The sequence below is a fragment of the Rissa tridactyla genome, chromosome 3 (assembly GCF_028500815.1).
Source record: "Rissa tridactyla isolate bRisTri1 chromosome 3, bRisTri1.patW.cur.20221130, whole genome shotgun sequence".
Classification (NCBI taxonomy): domain Eukaryota; kingdom Metazoa; phylum Chordata; class Aves; order Charadriiformes; family Laridae; genus Rissa; species Rissa tridactyla.
The window spans coordinates 8605277-8625480 of NC_071468.1; the positions used below are offsets into that span (position 1 = coordinate 8605277).

General features: G+C 53.1%; 2 protein-coding genes across 6 annotated transcripts in view; one reads left to right on the forward strand and one right to left on the reverse strand.

Annotated features, from left to right (window-relative positions):
* The first annotated feature begins 139 nt into the window (after positions 1 to 139).
* The window catches only part of LOC128907690 (beta-soluble NSF attachment protein), a 25239-nt gene continuing 5174 nt past the window's right edge, over positions 140 to 20204 (forward strand). Inside the window, exons 1-7 of one of the 5 annotated variants that reach the window (XM_054196863.1) lie at positions 140 to 1596; positions 6362 to 6497; positions 16037 to 16116; positions 16764 to 16880; positions 18037 to 18083; positions 18206 to 18283; positions 19792 to 19847. In XM_054196863.1, the coding sequence (XP_054052838.1) occupies positions 16068 to 16116; positions 16764 to 16880; positions 18037 to 18083; positions 18206 to 18283; positions 19792 to 19847 (347 nt within the window). In that variant the 5' untranslated portion in view covers positions 140 to 1596; positions 6362 to 6497; positions 16037 to 16067. Of the gene's footprint in view, positions 1597 to 6361; positions 6498 to 12794; positions 13268 to 14351; positions 15603 to 16036; positions 16117 to 16763; positions 16881 to 18036; positions 18084 to 18205; positions 18284 to 19791; positions 19848 to 20204 lie in introns of those variants that run through there. The other 4 variants (XM_054196864.1, XM_054196862.1, XM_054196860.1 and 1 more) reach the window with 4 other exon arrangements.
* Positions 2686 to 6362, reverse strand: LOC128907691 (vinculin-like). The gene is made up of 4 exons (XM_054196865.1): positions 6231 to 6362; positions 4783 to 4955; positions 4351 to 4468; positions 2686 to 3336 (listed from the first exon to the last, which is right to left on the reverse strand). Exons 1-4 carry the CDS (start codon positions 6306 to 6308, stop codon positions 3079 to 3081), a joined length of 627 nt encoding a protein of 208 aa, XP_054052840.1. The 5' UTR covers positions 6309 to 6362; the 3' UTR covers positions 2686 to 3078.

A 20204-nucleotide genomic window follows, 5' to 3' on the forward strand; every position in this document is an offset into this window, starting at 1 on the left:
CTAGTTACGTTTACAATAAAAATTTGCCGTCTGCTCAATTGCCATCTGGTTCCCGCCCACTTGGAATGTTTCTTTGCATTAAGTCTCTTCCTTGGTGGACCTTTTCCTCTTTGTTTCTCTTTGTTGGCCCAAGTAATGCTTGTGACTGGTAAAGTATAGTGTTTATCACAGATTCCGATGTTTTGGTTTCTTGTGCCTGTGAGACAAACAGGCAAGAATACAAGTGTCTTGCGTTGATGAGCAGAGCTTGGATGAACTGAGGGAAGCTGCTGATTTCTATGTGTGCAGAACGTGGCAGAGGAGACAGTGCTGAAGGCGATAATGGTTTCAGTTTGCCTTCCTAATTTCCCAGAGTATAAATGGTATTACTTTTATGATGTTTTGAATTGTGCTCACTGAAAATAATTGAAAACTAGATAACAGATGTGAAGCTTGGTTGACGTTTTGGAGTAATCTATTAGTCCTACGTAATTACTTATTTCTTCATCTGGTGACAAGTTTGGCTGATTAAGAACTCATCAAAAAACCAAGCCAGCAGTATTGGACAGCAGTGGAAAATAGAAATAGTTTGGAAATAGCACAAGGATTAATAAGGGAACAAAGAGAAAAAGTGACAGTATTGAAGCCAAATGCGTGGTTTCACATTTAGATGTGGCAGGTACTTGTAACACTAACCTGAGGTTACAACTTGTAGGGTGGTGATAACATCATCACTGAATTGGATTCTCTGTGTTTTTCTGAAACTACTGGAAAAAAATTTGAGTCAAAGGAAAAGCTTTGATACCAAGAGCAAAATGACATGCCTTACAATTGAGATAATCGAAGGATCTCAGGTGGTTTGCCATCGGTCCGGTTACGGAACAATTTTGGAGTTGCAGGGTTTGTTCTGGTAGGGGGATGCAGAATGCTGGCATCTAACCTTGGAGACCCACTGTCGTCTCAGTATCTTTAATACAATACAGGTCTTCATTTTGGAAAAGAAGGGGTACAAAGTAAGGAAGAAATGTAATTTGGAAGGGGCCAGCTGGTCCTTGCAGCCTGTTGTCTCCATGTGTAACCAGCTCCTTCCTTCTTCCCAGATCCAGCTGTGCCCAGGCAGCAGGTCCCTGTGGGCCCCCCCAGCTACGGCGTGAGGGTCTGTGGGCTGCTGCTCGGCTCCTCCATCCACCTGTGCTTGCTGGTTTATTCGTTGCAGATTTCTTCCCTGAGTCTGCGCTTGCTGTGGTGTGCCCGCTGCTACTGTGCTGTCTCGAAATGTGGAGGAAATTCATTGCTACAGTGCAAGTACTAAACTGCCTGCTACGGGAAAGGTACTGGGGTGTCCGAGGGGGCAGGAAGGTGTGTGTGGGGACAGTCTTGCCACACCGAAGTGGGCTGGAATGGGCTGCAGCCACCAAGCAAGTCAAGTCCGATCTGCTGTGCGTATTGATTGTGTCTTTCACAGGGGAGGTTGGTTTCCATCTCTTCTGCAAGTTTCCCTCAGGCACTTTGCAATTCATGCCCCTGAGGCTGCGAAGCACGGCTGCGGAGAGCGGTAAATAACAGGAGCAGCTGCTGTCACTCATCCTGGATACTCTGGAAGCATGTAGCTGTGAGGTGGGTGATCATCAGCATTGAATGTTTTACTCTGGGTAAAAGAGAGCCCTGAGGCTGAGAGGGATTTTGGGAGAAAAGTCTCTTTTCTCTACAAGCTGCAGGATCTGCTGAGTCAGGGGCAGCAAGTGAGACAAAATGCTTCCCACTCTTTCCAGTCCTGGTGATGTGGGAGAGTAAAATGTTTGTCTGTGATTTTGTCTGCTGTCTGTGTTTCAGAAAGACGGAGCGTTGCTAGATCACCACCTGGTGTTTGTTGCCCCATGATAAAAATACTCATAGGGAGATTTCTAGCCTCCCTAGGTGGTCTGTTTTAATATTTTTCTACCATGATGAAAATACTCTAACATGAATCCTTCATATTGCAAAGTAAATCAATTCATTCTTTCTTGCTAAGTTGAGAATACTTAATTACACTCCTGTTTTGCATTTCAAAAGTCAGTGATCCTACCCCTTAGTCTCCCTTCTCATTCAGTTCTTCTTTCCTCCAGCTTTTGTAGTGCCTTTTTCATGTTACCCTTTGAGTTCATATTTTGCGTACAAACTGCACCCTGTACGCTGCCTCTTCTGCAGGATTATCAGTCTCTGGCTGCCCTTCCTGTGCAGCATTTAGGATTGCTACCCTTAGAAGAAAAAAAGGTGATGGTCGAACAAAAGTTTGATAGTCTGCTAAAGATCAGGGCCTGAAAAAGACCCCCCCAGCTTTCTTGTGCAGGAGATGAGCAATTCATTCATTTACAGAACCCCCTGATCCTCACTTCCAGCCAGATTTGCTGGTGCTGCTACGAATGCGTTCTTACATCCTTCTGTTCACATCTTGGGTGCTGAAGAACACAGAAGGACTGGCAATTAGTGAAAGAAACGTAATGAAGGTACCTCATCAAATGCCGTCTTCCCTATAGCAATGTTTGCTAAAGAAAAGAAAAAAAAAGCCTGACTGACTATATAAGAGTCAGAGCTGGCTCACAGCTGGACGGGAGCATGCGTTATACGAATATAAAGAATTGTAGACCTGCTTGGTGGCCATTGATTCAAGAATAATGGTTTCAGAGTGACTCCCGTGCCAGGTAACGAAGATCGGTGAATGATATTTTCCCGAACAGGAAACTCTGTTTTCCCTTTGACTGGGTCTTAAAGCTCTTCACCAACTCCTGCGTCCTCTGTGGCTTGGTAGCACATCTTATTACTCAACTTCAAACGCCATCTGGACAAGAGGCCTCTTAGGAAATACGCTAGTGTGTGGCATCATTTTATTCCTCTCTGTTCAGTTGCCAAAAGGAAGCAGTGTCTCTGCAGAGCGGAGTTCGCCACAGGAGGAGCGGCCAGCACACAAAAGCCTTTTCAGGCCTTGCACTCTCAGTCCTCCTGCAAGAGCGGCTCGAGCAGAAGAGATGTGAGTTGGGGGGAGTGCAGCACGGGCCGCGATCTTTCTGCTCAGGCCAGGTAGCGATGCAGTTCCCCTCCAGCAGAAACCCCTTCCTGTTTTTACAGGCAGCTATCCATAGTTGTATGTCCTTTGGTAGGTTTTGGATGCTTGGGGGTGTACTTGGTCTGAGGTGATTGTTCTTGCACCATAGCTGTCAGGGTGGGTTCAGCCCTTGTCTGAGTCTTGCGGAGCCCTAATTCATCCCTGTCTGAGTTTAAAGATTCCTTGGCTCTATGCCACAACAGGGTTTTTCTCCAATGCGTGCAAAAAGCAGCTACAACTTCTTCTTCAGAGTCAGGTGGGGGCTTTTGCAAACCCTGTTAGACAAAATATTTGCACGCTTTAATATATTGGTGTACATTAACTCGTTTAAAATACCTTAAATGATAATAAAAGCCCAAATATATCAATGTGGCCAATGTGGCATCTCTACCTGTTAATGCTTAAAAAAATGCTTAAAATGCTTAAAAGTACTTAAAAACCTGGTCACAGAGAGATAAAAGGAATGCAGTATAGTTAGTTTTTTGATAAGCAGGGAAATTTCCAAAGGGAGTAAGCCAGGTCATAAAGGACGTTTTGTAATCTAGACAATGAAGATAAAAGAATGGCTGATTACTTCAGGTTGACATCAGCAAAGTGAAAAATGGACGTATATAGTATGTTTTTAACAGTACGGGCAATTAACCACAGGAGGAGCTTTTCCGCCCTTGTGGCTGATCGTTCATCAAATAGGATTCTAATCAAAGCCGTGTCTCTTTCAAAAAGATGTGCTGGAGCTCAGCAACAGTTGTAGGATTATATAGGAAGCTAAGGCACACAATGAAAAACTGCATCAGCGGAGAATCTGGTTGTATTTGCACCAGTTTTCTGAGTGCTTTCGCATGAAGTCTGCTTTCACAAACTATTTACAGTTGGATCAATCATCAGTTGGCAGCTGCAAGGGAAGCTCTTGGGAGTTTTGATCAAAGCTCATCTCGAGACAACATAAAGACTAAGACTGACATGGACTATTTCCAAATAAAGGCCTCCAAGGAGATGCTGCTGCTCTCCTATCCAAAAATGAAATGGGAAACGGACCAACTAAAGATGACTTCAGAGTTGGTTGCACTGACAGAGAAGACTCAGTGCCTGGAAGATGCATAGTGGGCTTCGGAAACAAGACGGAAAGGCATAAAATAAAAACATCGCAGTAAGAATCTTTACCTTCAGCTGGAGTCAGAGGTCCCACGGCAGCTGGCGGTCACCTCCCATAACCAGGCTTGGCTGTAGGAGCTCCCCACAGCGTGGACTCACCTTGCAAAATCTATTTGATGCCATCAGCATTAACTTACTTTGATACATGCTGCCTCAGCTGCCTTCAGAACATGCCAAACTGCTTGGATTAGGTTCTGCGCGTTGCTCACAAGCAGCTCAGAAGAGGACTTGCTTTCTGCAGTGACTGCTTTTACCCTTAAAAGACATTTTGAAGGATTTTACTGGAAGAGCATCAGAGAGTGTGCCTCCCCTGTGTGACCAGAACTCTGTCAGTTACTCCAGACCCAGAAGATTGTCCCCTGCACTACCAGAGCAGTTTTCCACAGATGCAGGCAAACCAGGGGAGGAGAGGGCTGTTTACAGCAACAGGAAGAGAAGGAGACCCCTGAATTGTAACTGAATGGGGCTACAAGCTGATCCAGCAAGGACATCTGGAGACCACTGTGGACAGCTCTTTGAAAGGGTGCCACCAGCCTTGGGAGAGATTGTCCTTGACCCCGTCAACTCACCTGGCCACAATGCTGAGCTGGCTGCTGATGGTGTGGGTCTGCTCTGCAGCACACAGCAGCTCTGTGGAGCATCTCTTATCGAGGCAGTGCTTCGCAACGATGCGTCCAAATTTAACAAACACCTGCCCATCGGAAGCCATTTGCCTTGCACAGGCGACAAGCTGGTCCTTGCTCTAAAACAAAATAGAAATACATGTCACAAGTGGTGTCCCCCAGGGCTCGGTGCTGGGGCTGGTTCTCTTTAATATCTTTATCAATGATCTGGATGAAGGGATCGAATGCACCCTCAGTAAGTTCGCAGATGACACTAAACTGGGCGGGCGTGTTGATCTGCTTGAGGGTAGGTTGGCTCTGCAGAGGGATCTGGACAGGCTGGACCGATGGGCTGAGACCAATGGTATGAGGTTCAACAAGGCCAAGTGCCGGGTCCTGCACTTGGGACACAACAACCCCATGCAGCGCTACAGGATGGGGGCAGAGTGGCTCGAAAGCAGCTTGACAGAAAAGGACCTGGGGGTGTTGGTGGACAGCCGGCTGAATATGAGCCAGCAGTGTGCCCAGGTGGCCAAGAAGGCCAACAGCATCCTAGCCTGTATCAGGAATAGTGTGGTGAGCCGGTCTAGGGAAGTGATCATCCCCCTGTACTCGGCACTGGTGAGGCTCCACCTCGAGTACTGTGTTCAGTTTTGGGCCCCTCGCTACAAGAGGGACATTGAGGTGTTGGAGCGTGTCCAGAGGAGAGCTACCAGGCTGGTGAGGGGTCTGGAGGACAAACCTTATGAAGAACGACTGAGGGAGCTGGGGTTGTTTAGCCTGGACAAGAGGAGGCTGAGGGGAGACCTTATCACCCTCTACAACTCCCTGAAAGGAGGTTGTAGAGAGATGGGGGCTTACCTCTTCTCCCTGGTGACAAGTGATAGGATGAGAGGAAACGGGTTCAAGTTACGTCAGGGGAGGTTTAGATTGGATATTAGGAAACATTTTTTCACTGAAAGGGTTATTAAACATTGGAATAGGCTGCCCAGGGAGGTGGTGGATTCACCATCCCTGGAGGTGTTTAAAAAAAGGGTAGATGGGGCACTTAGGGACATGGTTTAGAAGTGGCTTTTGTCAGGGTAGGTTAAAGGTTGGACTTGATGATCTTAAAGGTCCCTTCCAACCTCAGCGATTCTATGATTCTATGTGTTTGGGAAGGGAAGGATTCAAAAGACCACTTTTCCTGCAGGTCAGGAGCATCCAGGAAGCCCAGATATATTCCGAAACAAGGAAAGGACTGGGCACCAGGTTCACATCTAATAAGGAGGAAGTGATTTCTATTGCTTTGCATAAATGCAGCTGGTGCCCTCTTACGAGAGCAGAGTAAATGCAGGGGTTTCAGCAGGTGCTGGGCAACCCTGTCACTTACGCTTATTAAAGTGCTGAGGTGGAGGGGATGAAACACTCCATACCGTGATGGGGCCCTTCTTCCTCAGGAACTGAGTCATGTGAAGCATCCTTGTTGCCATGTCCTTGGTGACCTGGGACATCTTGCTGGGGTCACCCTGCCCTGTGTCACTGTTTTCTGTCTCATGCTTTGCAGGGCTGCTGGCAAGGGCGATTCTGGGAGGACTGTTCTGGTGCTGTGGAGACAATAACTGAACAGATTTTATGCCTGGGGTGTGCAGACGCACTGATGCTGAGACGTCTCCGCCTGTGTGTTTCTGAAGCAGTTCTTGGTGAGTAAAGGAGATGGGAGAGCTGCCTGCCACCTCGCGGGGTCTGCTCTCCCTTCCCAACCAGCCCTTCTCTACTCTGTCCCCTGCACAGTGGGACTATCAAATCCTAATTCCCTGTGAGGTCATCTCCTGGAGCTATCTCCAAATGAGTGGTAGCTGTCATGTGAGCTGACAGTGCCCGCCCTTGAGAAGTACAATTAAGTGCTGTAAATGACTCTGCTGAGTGGTCTGGATCATGTACTGAAGCCTTTGCCAGCTCCTGACAACCAGCAGCAGTTGTGGGAGTGGAGCTGCTGGTACTCCCAAAGGGTGCTCATGAGGAGGTGAGGAGCTGAGCAGAGACGGATGATGTTTCAGGGGAGGGAAAGTAGTACAGCCCTCTGCTTCTCAGAAACAGCGTTTCGGAGATGGGTTTGTTGCAAGAGTGCCCGTCAGATCAGATATCCAGAACTCAGCTGAACAAGGCAGCCAGCAACCTGATCTAACTTCGAAGGTGGCCAGGGGGTTGGACTATTGACCTCCAGAGGTCCCTGCCAACATCGCTTATTGTAATACTCCATGGTGTGAGTAACAGGACTGACTGACAGCCCTGACCATCACCCTGCAGTAAGAGTTGATGGAGAAAAAAGCTACTGTACCATTTCATGTGCCTCCCTGGCAGCTCCACTTCCTCGCCTGCTCCTGCTCGGGCAAGTTTCTGCTGACTTGGCGTGGCTCAGACCATCAAGCTCTTGGGCTGGGAAGAGCTTGGCTGTGCTTTTGTGTTGTCTTGGAGAGCACTGGTCCCGCGCGTTCTGCAGGTGTCGTCTCATGAGCTGCAGGTTGTGTTCATTGATGCCTTGGACAGCCTGCAGCTGCGTGACGAGGTAGTGCGCCTTTGCTGACCAGTACCAGACAATACTGTCTAGGTGGAGATTTCCTTTGACGTGGTGGCTCTCCAAGAGCTGTCTGGCACTGCCCACTGCATCAGACGTGAGAACCAGGAGGTGGTCTGCGATGGAGAGCAGGTTTGCCTGCGAATGCAGTTGGGCACTGGCCTCTAGAACGTCTTGGAGCGTGGTTTTGACCCCCTGAACACTGGCCATTAGCTGACTTGCCTTCTCTTCAAAGGCCTCTTTTCTCCTCTCCCTGTCCTCTTGAGAGAGGGGGGACAGGGCTGGTCCAACAACATCACGGATGACCTGCAGGTGTTCGGTATTGACCTTCTCCAGGTGGAGCAATAATGCCTTGGCCCTGAGGGCCAAGTCTCTCTGTAGAAGCTCAAAGCGAATGTACAAGCTGGTAGTAGACAGTGGGGAGACCAAGAGGGTATTGGAGGCATCCAGCAGTGCTTCCACTAGCACCTTTATCTCCTCCCTGAGTGCTAGGATTTCACTGCGACCACAGTCTTCAGGGCAGGACAAATAAGAAAGCCGGGCAGCCTCCTGCAGCCTCAGGGAGTTCTCAGACACAGCAGCCAAGAGGCTCTGTGAGCAAAGCTTGTTCTTCACGGCGCTCCTCAGCTCCCTCAGGAACAGGACGTCCCTGCCTATGAACTGATCCACAGCACCCAGCAGGATGTGCATGCTGATGGCCCACTGGACACAGCGCAGCTCCAGGATGGCCTTTCCCACCCTGCAGGAGCCTTCCAAAGATGCTGCTTTCTCAAGTAACACTTTGGTGTTCATCTGAGCACATGAAAACTTCGCTTGGACCTGCAGAAAGCTCTCCCAGACACTGAGGGAAATGGGATTTCCCTTACTACAGGCCATGCTTGCAATGTCTCCTGCTAACTGAACCGTTCCTGTTAAACTCATCACGGTCTCGTCCAAAGCCTGTTTGCCGCTCAGGAAGTCATCAGACAAGACAAAGCTAAATACTTGCTGAGACAGACTATACCAAGAGCCTGCCACAGCTGCCAGGCACTCTTTCGTCTCACAGATCCTTTCGGAGAGTGTGAGTGCCATTTGGAGAAGCCTGCCTGGACAACGAAGCTGCCTCGAGGCTGTTTCCCTGGCCAGGCTAATAACACATGATGTCAGTAACACAATCTTCTGGTACTGCCCCAGCGTCTCCATCTGGGGAGACTCAGCAACGGGCAGCGCTTCCTTTGCTGCATCGATACAGCCGTTAGAGAGTTCAAGCAAGGCGGAGCAAGCAGCGTTGATGGCTGCCATATCGTGGGCTCTTGTTGCTGCAAGCAGAGCCATAATGACAGGGTGTAGATCTCCTTTCCTTGGAGCGACACCTGGGTGTAAGTTTCCTGCTCGTGGAGATGGATGACTTAAGATGTCTTCTTGCGATGCAGCCTCATCCGTAATGGTTTTTAGCCCAGCACATGATGGGCTGAGTTCAAACGCCTTTGCAACATCAGTGCTTCGCACTTGTTGTCGGAGAGAGCTGAGGATATGCGGGTGGTTGGACCCGTCCAGCCCGTCTCGGACATGGTGAGCAGTAGCCATCAGGAAGCTTGCTGCCTTTGAAAAGACATCTCTAGTTTGGAGGCAGGAGAGTCTCTCTGGACAAAGTGCTGTGAACGCTTTCAGCTCAAGGATGGAGTTGGCCAGTTGCTCAACCCAAACCAGCAAGCCGTTCCTGAAAATGGGGTCTGTGGCTCTGTCCACGTACCTGGTGGTAGCTTCAACCACCCACCGAGCCCAACTGATGAGGCGAGTTGCATGCCAAGAGAGCCTCTTGGGGTCCTGACTTTCCAGGGCTTTTTCACACCATTCCCTGTGTTTGGCCATTTCCTGGATCGACAGCTTAAGGAATTCATGCATGCTGACTGTCTCCTCAAAACACCGCAAGAGGCTTTCTGTTGTTCCAGCCCACATGTGCTGGAAAGACTGCAGTTGCTCAGCAGCTCTCATCTGGGCTGTGTTTCTGCTCATTTCTGTCAGCAGTGGAGGGAGACTGGCAAGGAGTCTCTTCAAGTATTCTACCCACTCTCCAATTTCTCTAGCAGTTTGGGTTTTGGTGCACCCGGCCAGAACAAAGTCTGCCGCTCTAAGCATCTGCTGGGCGTGTGTGAAGAAGGTGGCAGTGAGGGGCTGAAGTTTCTTGAAAAATTCTCCTTGTCCTGCTGGAAAACACCCTGTACCGGCAAGGCTAAGGGCATCTTCAACTAACTGCCTCAGGGGTTCCTTACCCTCAAAGAAGGTATCAAGGATTTGGCACAGAGTAGCCCTGAGCACTGCCTGGTTGAGAGTCTCTACCTCCTCTCTCATGGTGTGACATTCCTTCTCCAGGCTGCTTTCTCCCCAGCTTTGCCCTGGCCCTCCCTCCTGCTGCCTTACATGGCTGCAGATGCTCTTCCTCAGCTGTAGCAGAACCCAGCAATGTTTTACCAGGTCCAGCTTCAGATCTGACCTGGACGAGTCTGCTAGAAGCATGCAGTAGAAAACAACTGCTTCCACGTGAGCACTGAACTCACTGTTGGGGAGTTGCACTGAGTCTGTGCAAGAGAGGAGAGCCAGCAGCCTGCTCACATGCTGGGAGAAGGTCCCATTTCTGTCCCACGGCTTCTTGCTGCCTGTATTGTCAATGAGCTCTTTGATGGTCCTCTCTGTCAGCTGGAAAGCATAGTCTTTGGAGAGGTTGACTTGCTGGTCCCGGGAGCGTTTAAGATCGCTGTGCTTGGCTGCATGGAGCAAGGGAATGCACTTCTGAAGGAGCTGCAAAGTTTGGGCCGAGCTCTTCTGTTGAAAACAATCTCCAAGTTCCTTGAGGCGCTTTGCTGTCAGATGGCTCAGCAGAAGCAAGGCCTCCGAAAAGGCCTGGAAAGCAGACAGCAGTCCTGGCATGTCCCCTGCATCCCGCAGCACAGCCAGGCACTCCAAAAGCCAGCTGGCAGCCTGAATTATCCTCCTTGCCCCAGCAGCATCTTCAATCTGAAGGATCTAACCAGGAAAAAAAAAAAAACAAACAGAAAAATAGGTCAGAGTGGCTAAGGCTGAAGAATCCCTGTTCGCTGTTTCTTCCGTTGAGCAGCCAAGCTGACACCCCAGCCCTTGTAGGGAAGAGCAGAGGTGTGTTTTGCCCAGCAGACCTGCCCTAGTTGAGTGCCCGGTGAAGAAACAACCATTGCTCCATCTAGAGCTTCCCCCAAGCCCCATCTCATGTCCTGCTGGGGGGTAGCTCTTGTCCCTTCTACAGCTGCACTCTTAACCCACCGCTGCATCCCAGCTTGACCTCTTTCCCTGCTCATGGCAGCACTGTCCCCCTCCGCCATTACCTTTGCTGTCTCTGTGAAGACTCTCTTTGCCGATGCAGCCAGCTCCTCTCTGTGGCCAGGTTTGTCCGGCTGTACCTGGAGCTTGCGGGCTGCTAGCAGAATGCACCTCCCTGCCTGGACAAGGGACTCAACTGCAGGGTGTGTCTCCTCCTTGAACACCTCATCGCTGGATTCCTCAGCCAACCTGGAACAGAAGCCGCTGGGCTAAGTTCTTCACCGTCCCGTGAGTACCAGCCTCAGTGGGTAGCAAGTGCCAGTCTTGGGCTTTATCACAATGATTAGCCACACCAGACCTTAACTGGCCTTGAATTGATTTTAGCCGTATTTGCAAACTATTTAAGAACCTTTCACAATGGCTGCAAGTCACTTTAAGACAGGGTGTCTGCTATTTACCAGGCCCTAGCTGTAACAGAAAAATAAGCCGGTGGCCAGTGACTAATTTGTGGGTTTGGGCTCCAGTTTACAGAAGCATTCAATAAATTCACTGGAGCATTCGGTCAATCGTCCAACTATTATTTTAGGATGTGTTTAGCTTAAACATTGCTTGTTGAGGTTTTGCTTACTTCGCCATATCCCTTCCAAGCACATATCCCTGCTTTCTCTCATCTCTCCTTTTCCCTTCCTAATCCTGTTCCCCCTCTGATGTTCCCCATCCCTTCCTCTTCATGTTCCTACATCTCCAGCGGGGTGCAGGCAGGGAGCACCAGCCAGGAGGGGCAGGCTCCCCACCAGTTTCTTTGCCATCCCTTCCTCCTCCTTCCCAGCCCCTAAATGTGCCTGGGAGCAGCCACCCAGCAAACTCACCTTGTTGCAACAGAAGCGAGTTCTTCTGTGGCTTTGGCTAATATTTCTGCATTCTCCCCTAAATTGGGAAAGGCCTGACAGATCCCATCTTCCCATTCCAGGGCGAGGATTAGATGGCAGAGCTGCGCAGCCATGGGGCAGAGGATCCTTTGAATGGCTTTGTTTTCTGTTAGGAGCCCAATGTCATGGAGATACAAAGGCTCCATTGCGTCCTGCCTGGAAAAGGAAAACAACCTGGTATTATTTGGGATCCTGTGCAATGTGTAACTGCTACCAGTTTTAACAGCGGGCTTGGATTTGGATGGCAGCTTTTGGATGGCAGTAGCATTTGGAAATGCTGCCGGGTTTAGTTCCTCCCAGCCCTGCAACCAGGTCAGCAACCTGGCTTCTGCCCCAGCAGTGGGCTTTTGTCCCGGCTTTCCTGGGGTTGAGCCCTGGGCTGCGCAGCCTGGCTTTGCGGGGCTCCAAGGCCCGGCCGTGTCTCAGGGATACCCCAGTCCCATCCCACAGTGTCCCGAGTTTACATCCAGGCATCTCCCATCCTTAAACGAGCCCAGGTATTTCCTTACCCGGTCCTGCGGACAAGCGCTGTGGACGGGGTCGCGGGCTGTGATGGTGACGGTGATGTTACCTCGTAGCACCCGGCTGTTGGCGGGGGGGAGAGGGGGTGCCTGCGCCCATGCAAACAGCTCCTGGGCAGGGATGCAAACCCACGGCTAGGCGGGAGGGGGGGTGTGTGTGATTAATTACACCTTCATTACCATAACTCGGTTCCTGTTGGGGACAGGGTGGAAGGCAAAGCGCCCGCTGCCGGCCTGTGTGGGGTCCGGGGGGGGGGGGAGCAGCGTGGGGCTGCCGGCTGGGACCCCGCGGGCCTCTCTCCTGCTGTTCCGCGGCCAGGGACGTTACCGGGGGCCCGGGGACCGCCTCAGCCCCGGGGGTGCTCCCCCGGCGGGGGTGGCTGGAGGCCTGCAGGGCCCTGAGCTGGGGGGGGGGGGGGGGGGGGGGAGAGAGGCGTCGCCATGGAGACGGTGGAGGGCGGCCGGTCGCAGGCTGGTGACGACAGTGCGGGGCGCCGGGCCGCGAGGCACGCCGGGAGTTGTAGTCCGGCGGGCCGTGAGGGAGCGCGAGCCCGCGGCCTCCGCCCGCCCTCAGCCGCGGCCTCAGGCTGGAACGGCCCGGTCCCGGGCCGTTCCAGCCTGAGGCCGCGGCTGAGGGCGGGCGGAGGCCGCCCTGGGACAGTAATCTGCCTAATCTAAGGCCCAGCTGTCTACAGGGCTTAGTCCTGGCGCTTCCAGCCCCTTAATCCCCGCGCTGCGGCGGCGGATGCGCTCCCCGCCTCCCGCCGCCATCCCGCCTGGCGCCCCGCGGCGTCGTGCAGCGCGCGCCGCGTGACGGGCGGCACGCGCCCCGCGGCACGCGCCGCGCACGCGTTACGCATCGCGCAACCGCCAACCCGCGATCTCGCGGCCCGCAGGGCGCGATGCGCCACGCGCGGGCTGCCACGTGCCTCCCGCGCCCCGCGTGATGCCACACGCCCCGCCCCCGTGCACGCGCCCGCCGCCGCCGCCGCCCTCCCCGTGCCCGCGGCCGCCGGTGCAGCGGAGGAGGAAGGAGGGAGGGAGGAGGAAGAAGAAGGAGGAGGCCCCGCCGCGATGGACAACACGGGCAAGGAGCGGGAGGCCGTGCAGCTGATGGCGGAGGCCGAGAAGCGGGTGAAGGGCTCTCACTCCTTCCTGCGGGGGCTCTTCGGGTGAGCGGGGCGGGAGGGAGCCGCCGCGGGGGACGCCCGGATTACAAAGCGGGGTGCGCGCGGAGGGAGGGGTTGCAAAAGCGGGGGCGTGTGGGGAGCACGGCGCGCAAAATGCGGGGCTCGCCGTGGGGCGCGGAAGGGGCCGGGGGGGGGGGGGCGGCCGCGGGGGTGCGGGAGGGAGCCGAGCCCTGTGCGTGAGAACCCGCAGCTCCCGTCCCCGCCGCCTGGCTCCGCCCCCGGCGTAGGTGAGGGTCTCCCTTGGCCTCCGCAGCGGGTGGGCTGTGTCAGGGCATTGAGGGGGGCGGGTGGGGTGGAGGGAAACACAGCCCCCCCCCCCCCCCCCCCGGAGGGTAGCAGGGGTGAGCGCGGCCGGTGGCGCTCCAGCAGCCCCCCCTGGGTGCTGCCTCCCCTGCAGCTCGCACGGGCACAGCGGTGTGATGAGCCCGCTCGGCCTCTGCAGCTCGGGGCGCCTGCCTGTGCCCCCCTCCCTGCGTTCAACCTGCTCTGTGTGTGTGTGTGTGGGGGGGGCATCCCCAGGTCCGGCTTCATGGCAGCTGCGCTCATCCCGGATTTATCCCGGTGGGGACTCACCGCTGGTAATCCTCTCGGGGCCGCGGCATCACCGGGGTTCGCCCTGGCAAGGGCTGGCCTCTCCCTTTATCCCGGGGAGCATCCTCTCCCACGGGCTCTGCTCGGGCTGCTGCGAGCGGTGCCAGGGCAAGGCTTGAAGCCCCCCCCCCCCCCCCCCCCCCTTGAGGCTTTTTTTGCAGCTCCGGGGGGGCGGTTGGGCCAAGCTCGGGGTCTTACAGATGATTTTCTGCCCAGCAGAGACACGGTCCCCTCATGGGACCGAGCCTTTGGCTCTCTGCACAGAGACCCTCCGGAGGGGATGGGCTTGCTCGAAGGGGCAATACCCCTAGAAAACGGTAAAGCTTCCTTTATACTAGGTCTTTTTTTTTTTTCTTTTTTTAAAAGTAGATATTCCTGGGGGTACGAGAGCCATCCCCAGAAGGGTTTTGGAAAACTAGCAGTTTCAGTCACTTAAATCTCGGCTTTTTTTTTTTTTCTTATTTTTATTTTTAAGGAAAGAGCATTTATGGAGTGATGCTCCCATGGAGGCCTTGATGTTTCTAAACAACAGCCTGGAAAAATCTAGTGACTGCGGCCCTAAAAGCAGAAGTTTTAAAAATAAATTCCTGCCCAGCCTCCGGCAGATTAATCGGGAAGGGCGTGCTCCAGGGGCGTAATCCGGCCGGCAAAATTGCTGAAAATCCTTGGAGTGAACCGGCAGAGATTTCGAGAGGCAAATTTCTCATTTTCTTGGGCTAAAAATAGATGCAAGAAAAATCGCTTTTAAAATGGAATGGTGGGTGACTTTGCTCTCGGCATCCTCCTGGTGAAAGGGGGTGCCCAGGCCGCTGAGTGCCCAGCCAAAAGCGTTATCGACAGCCGGGCTTTTTCCTGAAGAGCTCCATTAGCTTGCACACAAGTGCTTTTTTTTTTTTTTCTTTCTCTATTTTTTAATCGAGATTAAAAAGGCTGAAAACCACCTGGTTTTGGACGCCTGGCAAGGCGTAGCGTTACCTCGCGCTGCCTCCTTTGGCTTTAGTTCACGCAAAAGGCAGCTTTCAAGAGCAAGAACGAGCGGTCCAAAAAAAAAAAAACCCGCCTGTGCTTAGAAATGAAATGTGGTCAGCTGCCAGAAGAAGGAAGGGCGGGGGGGGGAAGAAAAAAAAAAAGGCGATAATAAACGTTGTGACCTCCTGTGCTCCAGCCCTTTCCGGGGCCAGCAGGACTGTGTGCTACGGAGGGCAGTAATGAGCTTGTAGCAATAAGTCCCTGAAGAAATCTGCGTTTAATTAGCTAAAATATTTAACTCCTCTCTCAAAATAAGTTAATCGTTAATCATCCGGTTTGGGGAGCCGAGTTATGCTACTAAACCCCATCAGTTAAGGCTTGGGTTGAGCTGTTCTCTTGCTTTGTCTTCCGTACCAGGAGATGTAGAGGTGAAAACCCACCGGTGAGTTGGGGCTTGGTCTCTGAGGTTTATTTGTTGGGACCTGACGAGTGTGCGCCTGTGTGCGTGTTACACAAGCAGCAAGTTGCCTGGCGTCTCTTTGTTTTCGCTTTATGTTCACTAAATGATGCAGTAGTTTGTCGCCTACTGGAGTTTGGTTTTTTGCGGGTATTTTTGCTGAGCGTCTCGTGAGACTTTTAGGAGCCGTCTGCTCCTACCCAAAAAGGAGGGACTCAAGTCAAAGAGCGGATGGGGGCTTGCCTCAGGCTCTCCAAACTCTTCAGGAACTTGGCAAAACCCGAAGCTGCCGTTTCAGGAGTGGGTTTTGCTTGCTTTCCTCTCCCTGCATTACGCAATGAAAAACTCTGCCTCCCCCTTCTAGCCAGGCCTCAGTTATTCGACGCCTGCCTCCTCCACCTGCTCCCTGTTTGCCGGGGGGGCTTGGGGGGGCGGATTCTGTTAGGCACTAACCAAATTTTTCCCCACCTCCACAGTGTGTTGGTAATGAGCTGGTACCCCTCCGGAGAGGCTCTGGTGAGAGTTGGGGGGGGGGGGTGCCGGTCCCCCAAATCCAGATGTCCCCTCCCCAGGCAGCGTGATGCTCACCCTGCATTTTAAAATGAGGGTGATCGGCCTCATCAAGCCCAGAGGGGCCGTGCAACACCCCAAGCTCTAGTTCAGCTTTCAGCCCCCATTTCAGGGGCAGCGTTTTGTACCAGCGCGGTGTCAGGGGCTCTCTCACTGCATTTCAGGGGCAACACCAGGGTGGAGGAAGCCTGCGAAATGTACACCAGGGCTGCCAACATGTTCAAGATCGCCAAAAACTGGAGCGGTGAGTACAGCCCCCGCTGTTGAAGGGGCTGGGCGGAGGGTGGCTGATGCCGGGGTGACCCACGAGCGCCCGAGCATCTTCCTCTGCGAATTATCACAGCGGAGTTTTCCATCCCAGGCTGTTTCCATGGGGATGGTCCCTGTGGTGATGCAATTCCTCTGCTTTGCCTGGCCCTGCGATGATTTAAGTATTGGGAGAGTGGGCAAAGGAGGGTGCCCTGCGTGTTCCTGATGTTAAATTAGCCTGGGTGCAGTCGACCGTTTTAAAACGAAAGCTTGTAATTCTGCAGGGAAGCCTGCTGAAGGGGTGCTGGCCTGGGTTTGCTCATCAGCAAGGAAATACCTCGGGGTGGGACATCAAATCGGATGGATTTTGAGATCCAAGGGATCCCCCTTGCTGATGCAGTAGATGCAGGGCGCACCCAGTGAGGATGAACATCCTTGGCAGCGTGTGAGCCTGCAGGTCCACTGCGCCCTGTGGGGACGGGCTCAACCGCTGGCAGATGAGCAGCTCCTGGACGCAGTTTGGGGTTGTTGCATCTCTCGACCTCTCTGGGTCCTGGGAACGACAGCTTTGCTGTTTTGCATCGATCCCGCTCATTGCTAGGTCGGAGGGGTACGTGGGGTCAGCGTGCACTTCTCTTCCAGCTGCAGGAAACGCGTTTTGTCAGGCGGCCAAGCTGCACATGCAGCTGCAGAGCAAACACGACTCGGCCACCAGCTTCGTGGACGCTGGGAATGCCTACAAAAAAGCGGACCCGCAAGGTAAGGGGAGCGAAAGCTGGGATCGTTTCTTGCAAAGCTGCCTAGCAGCGGAGGAGGTGGCGTGCTGAGGCTTTCGGTAGTCGCCAGCTCCGCGGGGCTGTGGATCCTCTGTGCACGTTCTTCGAAAGCCATGATACCTCCTGCACTTCTGCTGCGCCAAAACAGTCCTTCAGATGATGCAAGATAGTCAGCATCATCTTGGTCTGCCGCGTGGACTGGCACGCGCAGGGGTGTTATCTCGAGGCGGTCTCCGGTGCTTTGGCTGTACCAAAGCCTTCGCTGAGCTTTGGTAGGCTGCAGCGCATTGGTTGTGCAGCGCTGCCCCTAGGCAGCTTCCGTCCTGCTTTAGCTTGACTTTTGGAGACGTACTCACTTCTGAAGGAGTACTGAAGGCAGGTCTCAGATCTGGATCGCAGTGGGATCCCTGCCCTCAGCTCCAGCATCCTCCCAGGGAAGAAAACAGGCTGACTTTCGATGGGATGAGGATAAAGGGTCTGGATTCTTTAAACCTGGTCGTAAAGAGCAGGGTTGCGGTTGTGTGGAAGGCCTCTGATTCCCATTACCCTAGCTGGGCGTTTGGAAGCACGCCAACCAACCCGCCAGTCTTGACCGTGCTTTCCGGTGCTGGGGGGCTGAGGGCACTATCTCAGGGCAGGTAACAGTTTTATAATTGTCAGACCCTCAGATTTCCTAGAAAAATGTCAGTCTCTGCGTGTTTATGAGATCGGTATTTTGAATTTTGCTCTGAGGATGCAGCCCGACAAACTTGGGGTATGAGTCATTTATATTTTGCCCGTCCTAATTTTTGACTGTTACCTTTCAGCGCCAGAGTTCTTGCCCGGGTGAATCGGCAGGGCTGGCGGTGGGGTGCGGGTTGTTTGGGGTGGGCGAATCAGAATTAGACGTGCAGGTGCAAAAAATGCGGGGGATGCGACATCTGTAGGTCTTAGGGGTTGAAAATGCCACATTGGGTTGTTCCAGAGGTACGTACACACATACACGTGCGGGCGGGTGTTTATTGAAGAAGCTGGTTTGCGATCTGATGAAGAGAAATGTTACCAGGATCTGATTTTTGGAGGGGGAGGGGAAGATCTTGGGCTGGGAAGTCTGACGTGCTGGCTGACTTTGTTGTTTTTCCTGAACACTCATGCTGCAGAGGCCATCAACTGCTTAAATGCAGCTATCGATATCTACACCGACATGGTAAGAAGCTGCACTGGCAGCTCGTGGACCGATGTGCTTGTAAGAGATGCAGCTCGGTAAATGCTGTGTGTGCTGGGCGGAGGGGGAGCCCCCATCTCACCTGCAACCTCTGCCTTCTCTAGGGACGATTCACTATTGCTGCCAAGCACCACATCACCATTGCGGAGATCTACGAGGCCGAGCTGGTAGACATTGAAAAGGTGAGGATGCCGGGCGCTGCTGGTACTGCTTTGCAGGTGCTGCAGCGGTGACTGCATTCCCTTCCCTGGCCAGAGCAGCGCTGAGCTCAGCGCGGCCGATCAAACCCATCTCCCATCCAGCACCAGGCTTCTCTAGACTCACAGAACGTGTTGGGTTGGAAGGGACCTTTGAAGGTCATCTAGTCCAACCCCCCGGCAGTAAGCAGGGACATCTTCACTTCAACTAGATCAGGTTGCTCAGAGCCTCATCAAGTCTGGCCTTGAATGTCTCCAGGGATGGGGCCTCCACCACCTCTCTGGGCAACCTGTTCCAGTGCCTCACCACCCTCACTGTAAAGAACTTCTTCCAAATGTCTAATCTAAACCTGCCCTGCTCTAGTTTAAAGCCATTGCCCCTCGTCCTATCGCTACATGCCCTTGCAAACAGCCCCTCCCCAGCTTTCTTGTAGCCCCCCTCAGGTACTTGAAGACCACTACAAGGTCTCCCCGGAGCCTTCTCTTCTCCAGGCTGAACAACCCCAACTCTCTCAGCCTGTCCTCGTAGCAGAGGTGCTCCAGCCCTCGCATCATCTTCGTGGCCCTCCTCTGGACCCGCTCCAACAGGTCCATGTCCTTCTTGTGCTGAGGGCTCCAGCGCTGGACACAGCACTCCAGTTCTTTACGTAGGTGCAAGTCACCCGTAACTTGAAGTTAGCGTTAACAGGGTGACCGATGATTTTTCCCAGCGCGGGTGTCTCACGGGGCAGCCCCGACTCTTTGGTGTGCCACTCTGCTGAGCAGCAGCATGGCGGGGCTGGCAAAACGCCCAGGTGAGAAACGTTCTCGACTGAAGTGGTGGTTTTTCCCATCTGAAAAGCACTTTGGGAAGTTATGGGGCAGTTTTATAGCTATTTTCTGAGGCGCCCAAAGGAAGCCGCTGTTACTTTTAGTTCACGCTTGAGCGCTGGCCCTCTCTCGTTCCCATAACCAAGGGCCCCGAGCAGGAATCGTGCAGCAGCTCAACTGGCTGCAACTCTTCTGCTTGAAGTTTGCAGAACAAAACCGTATGGTTTCTAGATATTGTTTTTCTAGACAATCATTTACTTCCTCAGCTCCACTTCATCGGATCCCATCTATCTCTGTTAACGACTTCAGTGTTGCCTCTCCGCTTGCAGCCCCACGTAAATCAAGCGCTGCTATGCCAGGGCTGTTCCGTTATGCCGTTATTCCATTGTGGGTAACCTGGCAGAAGCCTTGTCGCACCGCGATTATAAGCATTCGTCGTCATTACCTCAAAATTAGCGTCACCTGTGTTAAAGCTGCACTGGAGTTTGGGCCACTTAACAAGTTCACGGTCAAAATTTCCAAGGGCAGCTCCTCGCTCCGCCGGAAACCCCGCAGCGCGCTGCGGCCCTGCTCCCTGTGTGGGTGGAATGGAAAAGCCGCTGTGAAGGCGGTCGCTGTACGCTGCTCTGACCAAAAATTGTACTTCAGAAGTGGCACTGAAAGCGCGATGTTTCTGTCCCTAGGCGATCGCACACTACGAGCAGGCCGCAGACTATTACAAAGGAGAGGAGTCTAACAGGCAAGTGGTCTTTGTAAAAGAGTCCCCAACAGGGAAGGTCCGGAGACGGGGATTTGTTCTAGGTGTCCCACATTTCACCTGCCGGCTTCTTCTAAAATGTCCTTTGGTGGGATGCCCAAGTCCTACTTCGATAGGTTTCTGTTTAAGGTTCTCGTCCTGCGTGCAGGCTGGTCTGGTTGGGGATGCCCGTTCGGGGTGCAGACAAAGCACGGAGCAATTGAACACTCTGTGCCGAGTTGAAGGGCTTCGTGCCTTTCCGCGTGTTTTCATTTTGGCTGTTGGAAAGCAAATTCCCTTAATTTGCAGCTTCTGGGTCCCACTTTTATATACGCTAAGCAGTACAGGTAGCGCTTGGAG